At 46.8% G+C, this 13,808-nt stretch overlaps 1 protein-coding gene across 7 annotated transcripts in view; it reads left to right on the forward strand.

The window, feature by feature from the left end:
- The window catches only part of TEAD1 (TEA domain transcription factor 1), a 269,759-nt gene that overhangs the window by 190,413 nt on the left and 65,538 nt on the right, over positions 1–13,808 (forward strand). For 3 of the 7 annotated variants that reach the window (XM_038569059.1, XM_038569061.1, XM_038569060.1), the window contains exons 3-5: positions 2,710–2,774; positions 5,164–5,226; positions 5,318–5,380. In XM_038569059.1, coding sequence (XP_038424987.1) covers positions 2,710–2,774; positions 5,164–5,226; positions 5,318–5,380 — 191 coding nt within the window. The remainder of the gene's footprint in view (positions 1–2,709; positions 2,775–5,163; positions 5,227–5,317; positions 5,381–13,808) is intronic. The other 4 variants (XM_038569063.1, XM_038569064.1, XM_038569062.1 and 1 more) reach the window with 2 other exon arrangements.

Consider the following 13,808-nt stretch of genomic DNA (forward strand, 5'->3'; position numbering starts at 1 on the left):
AAAAAAAAAAGAAAAAGAATGGGGACAGGAGAGTCCTGACACATTTCGGTGAAATGGTGGCTATGACATCGTGCTCAGCACATGGTAACTGCTCACTGAGGGCCTGTTGTAGACATCATAATTTTTAGAAGTGCTACAATCAGAGTTTGAGTCGACATTGTTGAACTCCAACGGTGCCATTTGCATGGACTCCAGGGTGTGTACAGTCAAATGTGGCTGTCCTGGATGGTGATCTCACCTCAACCAAATGCCGTAAGAAATCAGTTAGAGAGGTTATGTGTCACGTAGATCACGCAACCTTGTCTGCTTTCACAGGGAAAACGTGTGGGGGCAGACGTTTTTGCCATCTGGACAAGTTTCGGATAAAATTGCATGTAATACGGAACCTTGGATTTATTTTGTTCTGGCCACTCAGCCCCAAACGGGACACACAGTGAGGCCCTGCGCTGGAGGATGCTTGGCTTGTCTGCAGACATGGTCATTTTGGTCTGGCTTCTGGTAATGAGGCACTCCTGGCCGGGCTCTGCTGTCAGCGAGCCTTTGAGACAAATTGCAAAATCTGTACAACCATCTGAGAGATGGAGAAGTAGACCCGATGACACTACAGGGGATATTGGTAGTTCTCAAAAGTTTGAAAGAGAATGCTTAGAGAAGCAATTCTTAAACCTGAATTTAGAGGCCCTTTTCCAGCAGTTAAAGGGTAAGTTCAGACAAGCAACAGGATCTGACAGGATCCTGACAAGCAAGAATGATAGGCTTAATCTGGTGGGTTGAAATGTAGAAATAAACGTAAGGCTGTGTATTTGGATCAGAAAAATCGCAACTATGCATGAAAAGACTGGGCACAGAGGTAGGGATATATCTGAGGAGTAGTCTATGATAAAGACTTCTAGGAGTTCAAATGACATAAACTGACAGTTCATTGTGGTTCCCCAAAATCCAGTGCAGTGTTAGGCTGCATCAACAGAGGTAGTGTACGTTAGGACAGGGGAGGCGATAGACTTCTGCTGTGGACTTGTCCTAGGAAGAGCACCACTGCAGGCCTGAGCTCCAGGCTAGGAATGGAAGCTGGACAAAGGATGGTCACTGGATAGGTAGGGTAGTGTCTCAAAGCTGTCACAGGCAACAGAGGCAGTTTGGCCTGGGTATAACTCCAGAGGACCGGAAAGCTATCATAAATATCTGAAAGCCAGTCATCTGCGTGGCCTTGTTCCTGTTAAGAGGAACCAGGAGAACCTGGGGATGAGAATTACAAGAAGCCCCAAATAAGAAGGGTCTCTTTTTCTCCTCCTCCTCCTCCTCCTCCTCCTCCTCCTTCTCCTTCTCCTTCTTTCTTCTCCTTCTTTCTCCTCCTCCTCCTCCTCCTCCTCCTCCTCCTCCTCCTCCTCCTTTTCTTCATGTTTTAAGGTAAAATGGACTGCTTCCTTAATTCTAGAAGTGCTTGGTTAGGCTTCTAAGAATTTAGACTTCTAGTGGTAGGAGCGGATGACCCAGAGGAACTTCCCAGCCCCAGGTTCCATGATTCCTTTGCCTTCCTTCCATGGTGGCCCTGCCCTGTGTGCTCCTAACACAGGCTGCAGACAGAGCCATGAGGACAGGCCCGATCCAGGCAGTGCTCAGGAGCTTTAGAATCCTCAGATGAGGTTCCCATAAGGACACTCATGGGTAGGGTCGGTCCTCATCATGCTGCCAGAGGAGATCTGGTGGGGGTGGTCCCTCTCTTTCCCTTAGAGGCTGTGTTATTTCCTCAATTTGTTCTGTGTGCCCAGCCTCGTGCTGGGTCCCAGGGAGGCTTTGGGGCCGAAGACCAAGCTCTTGCCATCTTTAGGTATGCAGCATGTCTGGGAAGTAAGATGGCCCAGACCAATCCTACAGCCAGCCCTGCACTTCCCTACATGAGTGGGCTCTTATTTCATGTAGTATTCATAACACACATCCCTACTTTGCTTCAGGGACATATTTTCCCGTGACGCTGTAGTTTTTCGAAGTCAGTCTGCGACCTCTCAGGCTGTCCCCTAGTGGGGTAGGGACGGGAGGTGTTTGTTTATACTTTTAGGCATTTTCTTTCCTCTCCAGGTTATAGAGCTTTGAGGAGATTAAGTCGTTTTGGGTTTGTTTTTTGGTTTTTTGTTTTTCTTTTTCATGAACATGATCTTGTGTATAGTTACTTATTAGCAGAGTGACCACCTTTAGGGAACGTCTGCTTTCACACTGTTACCTCCATATTATGGTAGGGTTTCTGCACCCACAGCAGTTCATCCTCCAGTGGCTCTGCTGACTGTAACCGGAGTGAACTAGAAATCTGGGTGAGGAGTGGGCATGAAAACTTAGATGGGAACAGAAACAGGCTTGTGGACTCCCACACAAATCCTTGGGTTTGTTACCCATACATCCCTTTAGGTCGAAGCATGTAAAGAAACAAAAAAGGCACATTTCTTTCCTCAGTTGCTAATCACAGTTCATAATTAAGTGCCCTTCATCCTCATTTTCCGTGGTAAATATTTTTGCAAACAATCGTACCGTTTTATTTTTCTAGCATTAGTGAGTGTACAGCTCCAGCTTAAAAAGTCTTGACTCTCAGTTCTTTTCTTAGCTTTCCCAGGCTGTTTTTCAGTTGATTTTTTTTTTTTTTTTTTTTGCTTGTTTTGGTTTTTGTTGGCTTGCTTTTTTAAGGTAACCCATCTTATTGTAAATTCTTCTTTCTTTCAGGTAGGAATGAATTGATAGCCAGATACATCAAACTCAGGACAGGCAAGACGAGGACCAGAAAACAGGTAAAACAACCGGCCTGGACACTGTGCATGTCAGCGAATGGCCCCAACGAGGCATTTTGGCTGCAGTGGCTGTCTGTGCTTTGGCTCCTAGGAGCCCCCAATTTGAGTTCCCTGTAAGGACGTCAGTGGTGTAGGTGTTTTCAATTGGCTCAGTTTTCACTGTTCATCATTTCAGTGACCCCTTACTGTGTGGTCTCCGGAGTTCTTTTTATACACATCTGGGAAAGTGTCACTCCGAAGGACAGTGTACACACTGCTCCTGTACCGTACTTTAATACTAACGTTTCTTTCCCAAACTGTGCATCTGTAAACACTGCAAAAGCCGCAGGTGCAAATACACTTGGAAATCATGAAATTTTGAGATTTTGTGCATTGTACAATCCTGGTACAATTACACATTAGTCATGATTTCGATGAAAAAGTAACGCTAGCAGCCATGAGTATTGGCCTGAATATAATACCGAATGATGTGCGTCCAGGGAACTGTTACTCCTTAAGCTATGGCTTTTTTGTCAGTAGCTGCTGTGACGGAAATGAAGCTACAACTTTGAATACCTTTGTGCAGAGTAGTGTCAGGAATATCCCTCTGCCCTTTGTCAGGGCTCTGGCTCTCCTGGTTCCTTCTGATGTAAAGCGGCCCCAATCTCTGACCCAGTGCAGAACTGGAATGGATGAGAAATTCGTATTTAACTACAAACAGAAAAAGAAAGAAAGGAAAAGGTGGGCGGGGGGGGGGGGGAGAGAAAAATCAAACGAACCTCATGGGTGAGTTGTTAACAGAAAATTATTTTTTTATGTTGACCTATGCTGATCTATCTGGCATGGCTTTTAAAAACTATCATCATAGCCAAAGGCAGACTCCACTGTGGTCTCCTTCGGTGTGAGCAGCAGATTTCAGTCCTCTGCTCAGTGATGAGTTGTTTTCATGAGTGTTTATGGTGGGGAGAGCTTTTCCCCAGGAATGTTACATGTGCCCCCGCCGGGAGCCTGGCTGCTGAGTCAGCACGGAGGGCCGTGGCCTCCTGCCAGCGCGCAGAGGCAGGGCATTGTTCAGTGGATGTTCCCCCAACAGTGGACACTGGCCCTCTGCAAGTCAGAGATTCACGCAAGAACAAAATTTTGGGTGAAAACAAGTAAAAGCAGGAGCCAGAAGGAGGGACGAAGAGGATGAGGGAGTTCCTGCTTCTCCATACCTTATTTTTTTAATTATCATTTAAAGCAAATTGAAAAAAAATTAATCATCGAAACTCAAAGATAAAAGGACCTTTTAGTACCATAAATAAATCCTGCTTTTATCTTCAGGAAAGTATTTGAAATGAAGTAACTGCCTCAGAGTTGCTGAACTTTTAAATTAGAAGGTTCTAAATTTCTGAAACAGACCGATCTCCTGCCCCACATAATTGAAAGCACTGGACCTGAGCTGTCCCACTGGTCTGTGAGCTCTGGTCATGTGCCCAACCCCTTCACTGGGGGGACTCTTCTAAATTTAACCAAGTCCCACTGAAAGAGATGCAAATTTGTTTACCCAGTGGAATCATTGTGTTTCAGAAGCTGGGCTTGGCTTGGTTTCCACACCCCGGCATCCTGGGGATGTTTTTAGGCAGCAGTTGGTGATACCTCTCCAATGTGAATTTGTTGTTCAGCAAATCGTGTGGTTTTCAACCCAGATTTTTAACAGGATGGCTGGCTGGCTGTATTCACACTTTTCGCTTTGTAATAATATGCAAATCCACTTGGCGCCCAGTCAATATCCAAAAGAGTGGAAGGATTAAAGATATTTATAAGGGCAAAAAAAAAAAATGCTCTGCTAACTGGGTCTTTCCATTTCTCTTTGAGATCTAATTTACATGTCAGTATTATTTTAACATTTGCTACAGAATCCAGAGCTCTTAATGAGATCAGAATATAACCGACAGCTTCAGCTTTTTGATTCTGCAGAATGTGCTAATTTATGGATAGTCTCTTCTAAATTGAGAAGAAGGGATTTTCCCTCCTGATACTGAGAAGCTATAAATATTTTCGTTTACCTCTAGCCCCACCTTTTAAAATTTCAAAAGAAAACAGCTCCACTCTCCCCCCTCTCGATCCCGTGCCCATGATTTCTCCCTGGTGAGAAAACGAAGAGCAGCCTCACTTTCATCCTGAATCAAGTCACTGCAGTGATGACCCAGTCTGAAAAGCTTCGAGCAGCGCTGGGGGCTTGGTGTCTGGCTGGGACTGTGTATTCCTAACTGCAGAGCTTTGTTGAGATGCAAATAACCTCCCCCCCACCCCCCCACCCCACCCCAAAACCCTCCCAAGGAGTAGCGATTTTATATTTGATTTCCTTTTTTTTGTTTTGTTTTGTTTTGTTTTGTTTTGTTTCCCCTCATAAACCCGAACAATGTAGGTGTCTAGTCATATACAGGTCTTAGCAAGAAAGAAAGTTCGAGAAATTCAAGCCGCCATTAAGGTACGTCTGGCTTGCCCAGTTGTAGGGGGCTTTTCATCTCCATGGTTACAGGCTTTTCCTTTGTTTTCCTCCCTTTTCCCCTACCCTGCAGGTGTCTAGTCACATTCAGGTTCTTGCCAGAAGGAAATCTCGTGATTTTCATTCCAAGCTAAAGGTATGCGCTTTCCTGCTTTTTGGCTTGTGGTTGCTACGCATCTCACTTCCTGTTTTCCATGGTGACTGGTGAATGCCTGGTGCTGGGATTCTCGTAACCTAGTTTCCTCGCATGTGAGAGCTGTTTACATTTCTTTGTGTCTAATCTCTCTTTCTGTACTAGCCTCACATTAAGCTCAGAGTGTGTGTGTGTGTGTGCGCGCGTGTGTGTGAGTGAGTGTGTGTCCCTAATAACAATGCAAATGCAGCAGAGAGCTGGTCTTGATAACTTCAGCACAGAAAACTGATTTTTTTTTTAACCTTCAAATGTCCACCAAACAGCCCTGGGCTAGGAGAGACAAAAAAAAAAAAAAAAAAAAAGAAAGAAAAAAAGTCCAGAGACACAAAGTTTAGTGTAGAAATCGTAAAATGAATAAGTAAGTCAAATAAAATAAGAGTCACTTCTAGAGCAGTTATCATGAAATTCCTTCAAAAGAATATTTAGAAGTTATTTTGCGCTTTTTGTGTATTTTAAAGAATACTTGTGAAACATATGTCTTTTCCATGTAATTGTTCACGTGTTCTTTCAACACGGAGAGTATTTTCTGCCAGATTTCTTCCAAGTTGCTCGATATTTTTTTTAAGTGTACGGCTCTGTTATTAAAAAAGAAATTTGAGGTGAGGCCTTAAAATGAAAAGATCTTAGAGATGGGAAAGCTCTTAATCAGATCCATGTTTGTAATTCCATTTATACTTGAGCTTACTTTGTTTTTTTTTATTACATGTGTCTCCTTTTCCAGTCTCTGAAAATACATTTCCCAGCAAAAACGGAGGCATTGACGTGGTTTAAGTGCAAGTCCTCCCTGTTTTCTTCCCTTCCGAAATTTGCAGTAAGATGTATACGACCCTTTTTTTCTTAATGCTCTCTATTTGAGAAATGCAGAGGGATTCTAGTTTGTACAGAAGAGCTTTACTTTATAATAAAAATGCATTTGTAGCCTATATTGTTGCCTTTCCCACATGCCTGCTTTTTTTGTTCCGTTCTGATTTTTCCCCCCATACATTAATGAAATTTGTTCTTGTACTAAACTTAAAGAACAAAGTATGATTTCACAGCACTGAATGGTGAACACTGGGATCCTTCCCAAAGTCCTCCAACTTTTTTTTTTTTTTTTTAAATGCAAACAAGGCTGGCTGTGGAGCAGGACTAGTGACCAGGAAGGAGCATTTGGTGGCCCTCTGCAGTGGGCAGCATGCTGGCTCGCTCGCACGTGTGGCTGATGGTGGCTGGCTTTTAGCTGCACTGGCTGAGCAGTAGAAAGATTAAGATAACTTCATAGACTCTGCTTTTTAACCAAAGTGCCATCCTCTCTATGTGGATGTAACTACCCCAGTGTTTGCTCAAGTTCTGACTCTGTTTCTGGTTTCTCTGCGCTAACGAATTAATGATGTACAAAGAAGTTTACAGACCTCAATTTTGTGTTTCCACCTGCGATGTTATGAATTGCTCTATTTCTCTACCGTCCGTGTGGTTCCCACCGACTCACCAGGGCACATGGCCTGGGTCCGAAAGCCCTGTGCATGGTGAATAAGGAGAGCCCTCCTGTCCAGAAGGGATGCAAGAAATTCTCATTTGGGGATTTTAAGAATCTTCCTCAGTGGAAACAGTTTACCATTATTTTATACACACGTGTACACACAGACACACAGTTGTATTTGTGTTTGTTCTTACAAAAGAAGAAAAGATGACATTCCCCCTCCTTTCAGCGCTGGCCCACTCTCTCCTTTGGGGCAGACACAACGAGGAGGCGGAAACAGAGGCAGTAGGGTAGCAACCAGCTCAGCGTTTCACTCCAAGAACCACCTCCATCTTCTTGCAGTTACTTTCCTTCCTCCCAACCACATTATTCTTGGAAGAAGGGAGGCCTTTGTTCTTCCCATCAGCTAATACCAATTGAGTGCTCTGGGCATGGTGTTCATCACGGTGGGCAGTTAACAGTCAACCCCTATTCATAGAGCTGGCCGTGGAAATGGGAATGTGAAATATAGGGCACCATGGGATAAGTGTTAGCAGAAAGAGCCAAGAGCAAACGTGGAGGGAATCCCAGGGACAAGCCGCCTGGTCAGGGTGCTGCTGCTTGGGAATGCAGAGACAGGAGAGAGTGAGCTGCAGAGCCTCTCATATGTTCTCTCGGTTGAGCTCACTACGAAGTAAGTCCCATTATTCAGATTTTGAGGAATAACATTGAGGAAACCAGGGCTCCAGGCATTTAAGTGATGTGCCCAAAGCCACCAGGCCCAGCACACATCACTTGTCAAGATTTGAACTCAGATCTTTCTGAATCCTAACCCACAGGCCTCTCCGGTGGGTTTGCATCCAGTGGAGGTAGGAGAATATTTTCAAGCAGAAGGCCTTGTGTTGGCACACCATGTGTCCCCCCTCACATCCCTTGGAGTTAGGCGTGCAGCTCAGGGCGATGAGGTCCCAGCCACAGAGCTGCCGTGTTGCCCCTCAGAGGACGTTAGGACAGTTGAGGAGAAAGAGACTGGCTGTCGCCTGCCTGCAGAGATGTTGCCGCCTTTACCTCCCGCGGGCATTTGAGGTTAGAGAGGGCTTCCTTAACCTTCCTGACCAGCCATCCCTGGGAAGCGGTCTCGGAGGAGAGGTGGATCTCACCCGTCTACCCTCTCAGTCAGCTCTCGAATCTAGCAGCACATTTGCAGGAGGCAAGGATGAACCTCCTCACTGAGGTCGTTGTGGGGTCAGGCCGAGGGCCACATCATCTTGGTCCCCCACACTAGCTAATGAGGTAAAGTCTATGGAAGGTGGAAATCAGCCCTGGAGACAACAAGGAGAGCTTCTGGGCGGCCGGTGAGGGTGGCAGGAAATACCCTGACTTAACAGAGAGGTTGTGCTCTGCTTGAGAAGATGTAGCAAGGCCTCCTGGAGAGAAGGTGGCTGTGGACTGGCCATTTAAGGCGCTCGGTCTGCCTATCTGTCTTCCCTCAGCCTGCTGCTGGGCTTTTCCCCACTGGCTTAGAAGTCTAGGTTTTTATTCTCTGAGGTGGACAAAGACCTGTAGCCCTCCTTTGAAGCATGAAGCCAAGCTTCCTCTCTCTGTCCTCCTGGGAGTTTGAATAAGTGGTGTGCTCATACCTGGGGCCACTGCCAGGTGCGGCTTCCATGTGTTGCCTATAATCCTTCCTCCTCCTTCCCTGGAGTAGAATTTTTGAGGCTGGTTGCTTTCCAGCCTTTTTTAAGCCACAAACTCGTTTCAGATTGAAATCTTAGTTGAAACCTTTAATATATAAATGAGTAAATGCTTTTTTATTTCTTTTTTCTTTTATTTATTTATTCATGAGAGACAGAGAGAGAGAGAGAGAGGCAGAGACACTGGCAGAGAGAGAACCAGGCTCCCTGAAGGGAGCCCGATGTGGGACTTGATCCTGGGTGTCCAGGATCACACCCTGGGCCAAAGGCAGATGCTCAGCCACTGAGCCACCCAGTCATCCCCACTTTTTTTCTTTTTAAAGATGGATTTATTAGAGAGAAAGAGCACGAGTGGGAGGGGCAGAGGGAGAGAATCTGAAGCTGACTCCAAGCTGAATGCAGAGCCTGACACAGGGCTTGATCTCACAACCCCAAGATGAGGACCTGAGCCAAAACCAAGAGTCAGACACCTCACCGACTGCGCCACCCGACACCCCTAAATGACTAAAGCTGTTTTAATTCAAGCTCAAGCTCTTTTATCCTTCTCAGTGGCCTCTTTGGCTGTTCACTGAATAAGGTTTGCAAACCACCCTGCTTTAGGCAAAGGAAAAAGGAGGTGACTTCCCTCTCAGCTGCCCCTGCAGCCTTTACGGGACGGCTTATGTTCTGCATGCAGTCTACTTTCCATATTCCTCTCAGGCAGACAGACTCACGAAGAGAGTGGTCATTTCCATGTCATAGTTGAAAATGAGTCAACCTACCTATGAAATTCAGGCTCTTGAATAAGTTAAGTTCCAAAGATCAGCTTTATGCTTCTACTAATTGCAGAAGTGGTTCTCAAAGTACTTGTTTGTGAGCCAGATCACCACGAAATGTGTGGACTTAATTTTAATTCTTTTTTTTTTTTAAGATTTTATTTATTTATTCATGAGAGCCGGGGGGTGGGGCAGAGACACAGGCAGAGGAGGAGCAGGCTCCACGCAGGGAGCCCGACATGGGACTCGATCCCGACATGGGACTCGATCCCGGGTCTCCAGGATCATGCCCGGGCTGAAGGTGGCGCTAAACCGCTGAGCCACTGGGGCTGCCCAATTTTAACTTTTCAAAAAAAGATTTTACTTATTTATTTGAGAAAGCTGAGCAGGGAGCCCGACACAGGGCTCATTCCCAGGTCCCTGAGAGCATGACCTGAGCCAAAGCCAGACGCTTAACCGACAGAGCCACCCAGATGCTCCTAATTTTAACTTTTATAACAGAATTTGTTTTAGTGGAAGCTTACGGTTTCCACAAAGGTTTGAACTTTATAAAACACAGAAATGATTAATTCGGTCCAGCAAACTTTTCAGTTGAGAATCCAGTGTGTTCTATACCCTCGAGTAGATGTTGGACCGAGAGAGTCAAATAAGCAGAGTCTCTGTTCTTGAGGACCACTCAACTTTTCTGTTGTTTTTGGCCACGTTTGGGGAAATACTAGATTTCCAGTAGATTGTCCCACAGCTAGGGGGCCTCTGCAGTAGAATGAATAGAGTGGGCGTTTCTGCATGTGGGAGAGTTAAGGAAAGCCTTGCCGTTGGGGGATTGGGGGGTGCCATTAGAACTGGGCACTGAGGAAGGCAGACTGCTCCCCCCGAGACATGGGGGTGCTCGGGGAATCATAAGGAACACCGTTACTTGGAAGCACAGGATGGGAATGAGACTGGAGAAGCCCAGTGTGAACGTCCTGGATCATCTGTGGGAGAGTGAGGGTCACTTCTGGGCCATGGGGTGCAAGTAGGGAGTGCTCATATTTAAGCTTCAGGGAGCTCTCCCTGTTTTCAGGGGGATGGCCAGGAGGGAGGCAGAGCTGGACGCAGGGAGCCTAATTCAGGGGTTGCCATAGTCTGAGTGATGGAGGTTAGCACCGGGACCGGGGCAGCTGCACACCCCTGGGGCCCAGCTCTGTGGCTCAGGTCAGCCCTCCCCGCCCTCCACACCTGGCTCCCACTCCAGTCCACTCCTGACAGCCGTGTACTCTTCCTTCCTTGGTGTTTTTAAAGAACAAATTACGTTTAAAACTTCTGTTCCTACCCAGTCTGAAAAGCACACACCAAAACTTTTCAATAGTAGCATTGAACAAGGTTTTGGAAGGTTGGGTCCTCGTAAAGTAGTAATGGCAGTTCACTGACGGCATGCATCAAAATGTTAACTATGAATTTGGGTTGCTAAATTTTAAATATAACAAAGTTTAAAAAAGTGCAGAGAATTACTATAAAATGTTTATGCTTATCCCAGCCAGGGATGATCGTTTTCGTTATGACGTATTTCCTTTTATTTTATTTTTCCAGTGGAAGATTTTAAAAAAAGAGGCAAAACATTATTCTTTCTTTTTCTAATTTCCTCTCCCCAACCTCCTTCTCCAGCCTGTCTCACTGATGTCCCTCTTCTTCCTACCCCCATCGACAGTATCTTTCCTTGCCACTTATTTCCCTAGGAAAATAAATCCAGCAAAAACTATTTTCTCCTTTATCCTTGTCTTAAAATGAGTCCAGCATCCAGGTTTTTGTCCATCATTTACTCTGAATGTGTGCTAAAGCCAGTGCCACCAACATGAGACTTTTTCTCTACAGTGTATAGCAGCCTAAGCCAAGGTACTCTCAAGAGAATGTCATCATTTGGGATGACCTTGGACATGGACTATGACATAAGGGAGGGATGTCAGGGGGCAAGCAGATTGAAGGGAACAGTTGAAGTGGTTGAGGAGTGATGTCAGGAGATGAAGAACCAGGAGCAGAGAAACTGGGACACTAGGGAGAACTGGGGGTCAAGGGGTCAGCAGAGCACAGTTGAGATTCAAGAGCCTGCTCAGATGGACAAGGAAATGCAAGGCATTTGTGGCCAGAGTGCCAGAATTTGGGACATTAAACACACACCCTTCAGTTGTTTCGTTTCAGTCTTCTTCACTAAAGTGCCTTAAGAGACAAATCAGAGTGCTAACTGCTGGTCTGCAATAGGCTTAGCTTTGAGGGAATCATTTCTCGGGTGACGGGCATGCCCTGTTGTGGTCCCTGCCCCAGCAGAATCCTTTGTTACCCACTGCTCTTCAGGCCTGAGGTCGGTTGTGGGTGATCCATGGCTTTGAAAGCCTGGTTCGGGTTGCCAGGTAGAGGATGGAGCCGGGCAGGTACAGTGTGCAAGTGACCTCTGGCTCTGTGAGGAATTCCAAGGATGTGGGCTTTCCTCCCTTGGACCTCCTGTCACCAGCTGCATCTGCAGTGGCGTCACCCAGAGCAGGTTCAATGTGTGTCTGCTCCGTGGCCCTCAGTCAGCCCCTCCCTGCGATCTCCTACTGAGCCCTGAGACGCGGCGGCCTGTCCGAGAAGGCAGCATGTGGCATGGTCTGAACACGGGGCTGCAACTCCAGAAATTACTCTGTCCTCTGAATTATCTCGCTCACCATTAAGTGACCAAGAGGCCCTCAACTGATTTTTTTTTTTTTAAAGCTCCAGGGATTTATTTTCCCAGCACATAGAACGAATGCAAGAGTATCGCCCACACATGAAGCAGCCTTTCCACGCCACTCAGAGTATCTACCCTGAGTCTCTAGGTCTGTATGTTCAGTCCCCCTGTGAGGCTGTCCAGTCCTGCCCAGAGGCCTCCCTGTCCTCGCAGCAGCGGAAGGGCATCCTGCAGACTTCTGCTACCCATGGACCATCATCATCATCTTCCTCTTGAGAAGATGGACCAGACCCCTTGTGGTCTGGAGCGTGTTTTGGGGAGTGCACAACTCCAGGCGGTACTCTGAGGACAGGAGGTCTTCATCCTGCCCTGACCTCGGCAGGAATACATCTTAGGCAGTAGACGTGTTCGTGTCAAGCCCGGGACTCGCACTGAAGAAAAGCCTGTACTTGCTGACATTGCGTCATGCCAGTAGAGCAGAAAAAGGCCTGAGATTGTCCGATTGTGTCCAGTCGTTGGTGACTAATTTACGAGCTACATGTGCTCCCTGGGGCCGTTTTCTTCATTCTCGCCCTGCTGGCCTTTTGTGATTTGATTTCTGAACAAGCCATTCTTTCCAATCTGCCATTCCTTCCAATAAGCAGAGAGCTTAAAGTTCAAGTTGTGGATTTAATTCTCCCGAAGAGTTCAGGAACTTCGCTGGGGCCTTGCTGCTGTCCACACTGCTCCATCCTGGTTGTATCACCCCTGGTTCCAGCCAGGAATGGGCCTGTCTACAGAGAGGCTTGCTGCACTTCACCCACTGGTGCTCCCTGTGCCCCTCTGCATCCCCCTGCTCCTTCAGACATTGGCCGTCGGGGCTCCACAGGCCTAGGAAGCCTGAAATGACCACCTCCTGGATTTCAGCGCCAGCACTGGGACACTTGGCCTGGCCCGTGTGGCATTCGGGAAATGATACACCGCCTCTCCTGTCATCTCCCGATCTTCACAGGGTTCCTTTGGCATTCGTGACACGCGCCCTCTCTCCCCAGCGATAGTTTCACTACCTTGTTTTTAATGTAACGGAGTTGAAGCTGAGATTGGAGACCAGTAATTTCCCGTGCTTGGGCGTGATGGAATTAGAACCTCTCGTCCACGGTGTGGTGATGCGGAACTCACAGTGTAAACTGGAGGCCTGAGTGCATTTACCTTTCTGTGTGAACCAACCCATACCTGGGTGGTCTTTTTTTTTTTTTTTAAAGAAATATTTATTTATGAGAGATACAGGGAGAGAGAGAGAGAGGCTGAGACACAAGCAGAGGGAGAAGCAGGCTCCATGCAGGGACCCTGATGTGGGACTCGATCTCAGATCTCCAGGATCAGGCCCTGGGCTGAAGGCGGCGCTAAACCGCTGAGCCACCTGGGCTGCCCCTGGGTGGTCTTTTTAAGGGCAATAGAAACCGCCTCATTCTCCATTTTTATGCCTTTCTAGAGAATTCCCGTTGTTAATGGGCCTCCAGTGTAGACTGTGCCCTAGAGTATCATAGTGCCATAGAACCAGGGCTCCTAAGCCTTTCGGGTCACCTGAGCCCCATATCAGACCGCAAGTTCACTGAATGGCCAGGCTGCGGGCACCATGTGGAATACTTAATGCAGTTCCCAAAGCAGTCCTGAAGGTAGGTGTTCATGTCCTCATTCTATAAATCAGGAGGTAGAAGCTTAGAATGGCCAGGGGACTCTCCCAAGGTCACAAGTCTGAATTTGATCCCAGGACTAGCTGCACCAAAGCCCAAACTACCTGCATGAGATCATGCTGCCTCCCCAA

The sequence above is a fragment of the Canis lupus genome, chromosome 21 (genome assembly GCF_011100685.1).
Source record: "Canis lupus familiaris isolate Mischka breed German Shepherd chromosome 21, alternate assembly UU_Cfam_GSD_1.0, whole genome shotgun sequence".
Lineage (NCBI taxonomy): Eukaryota > Metazoa > Chordata > Mammalia > Carnivora > Canidae > Canis > Canis lupus.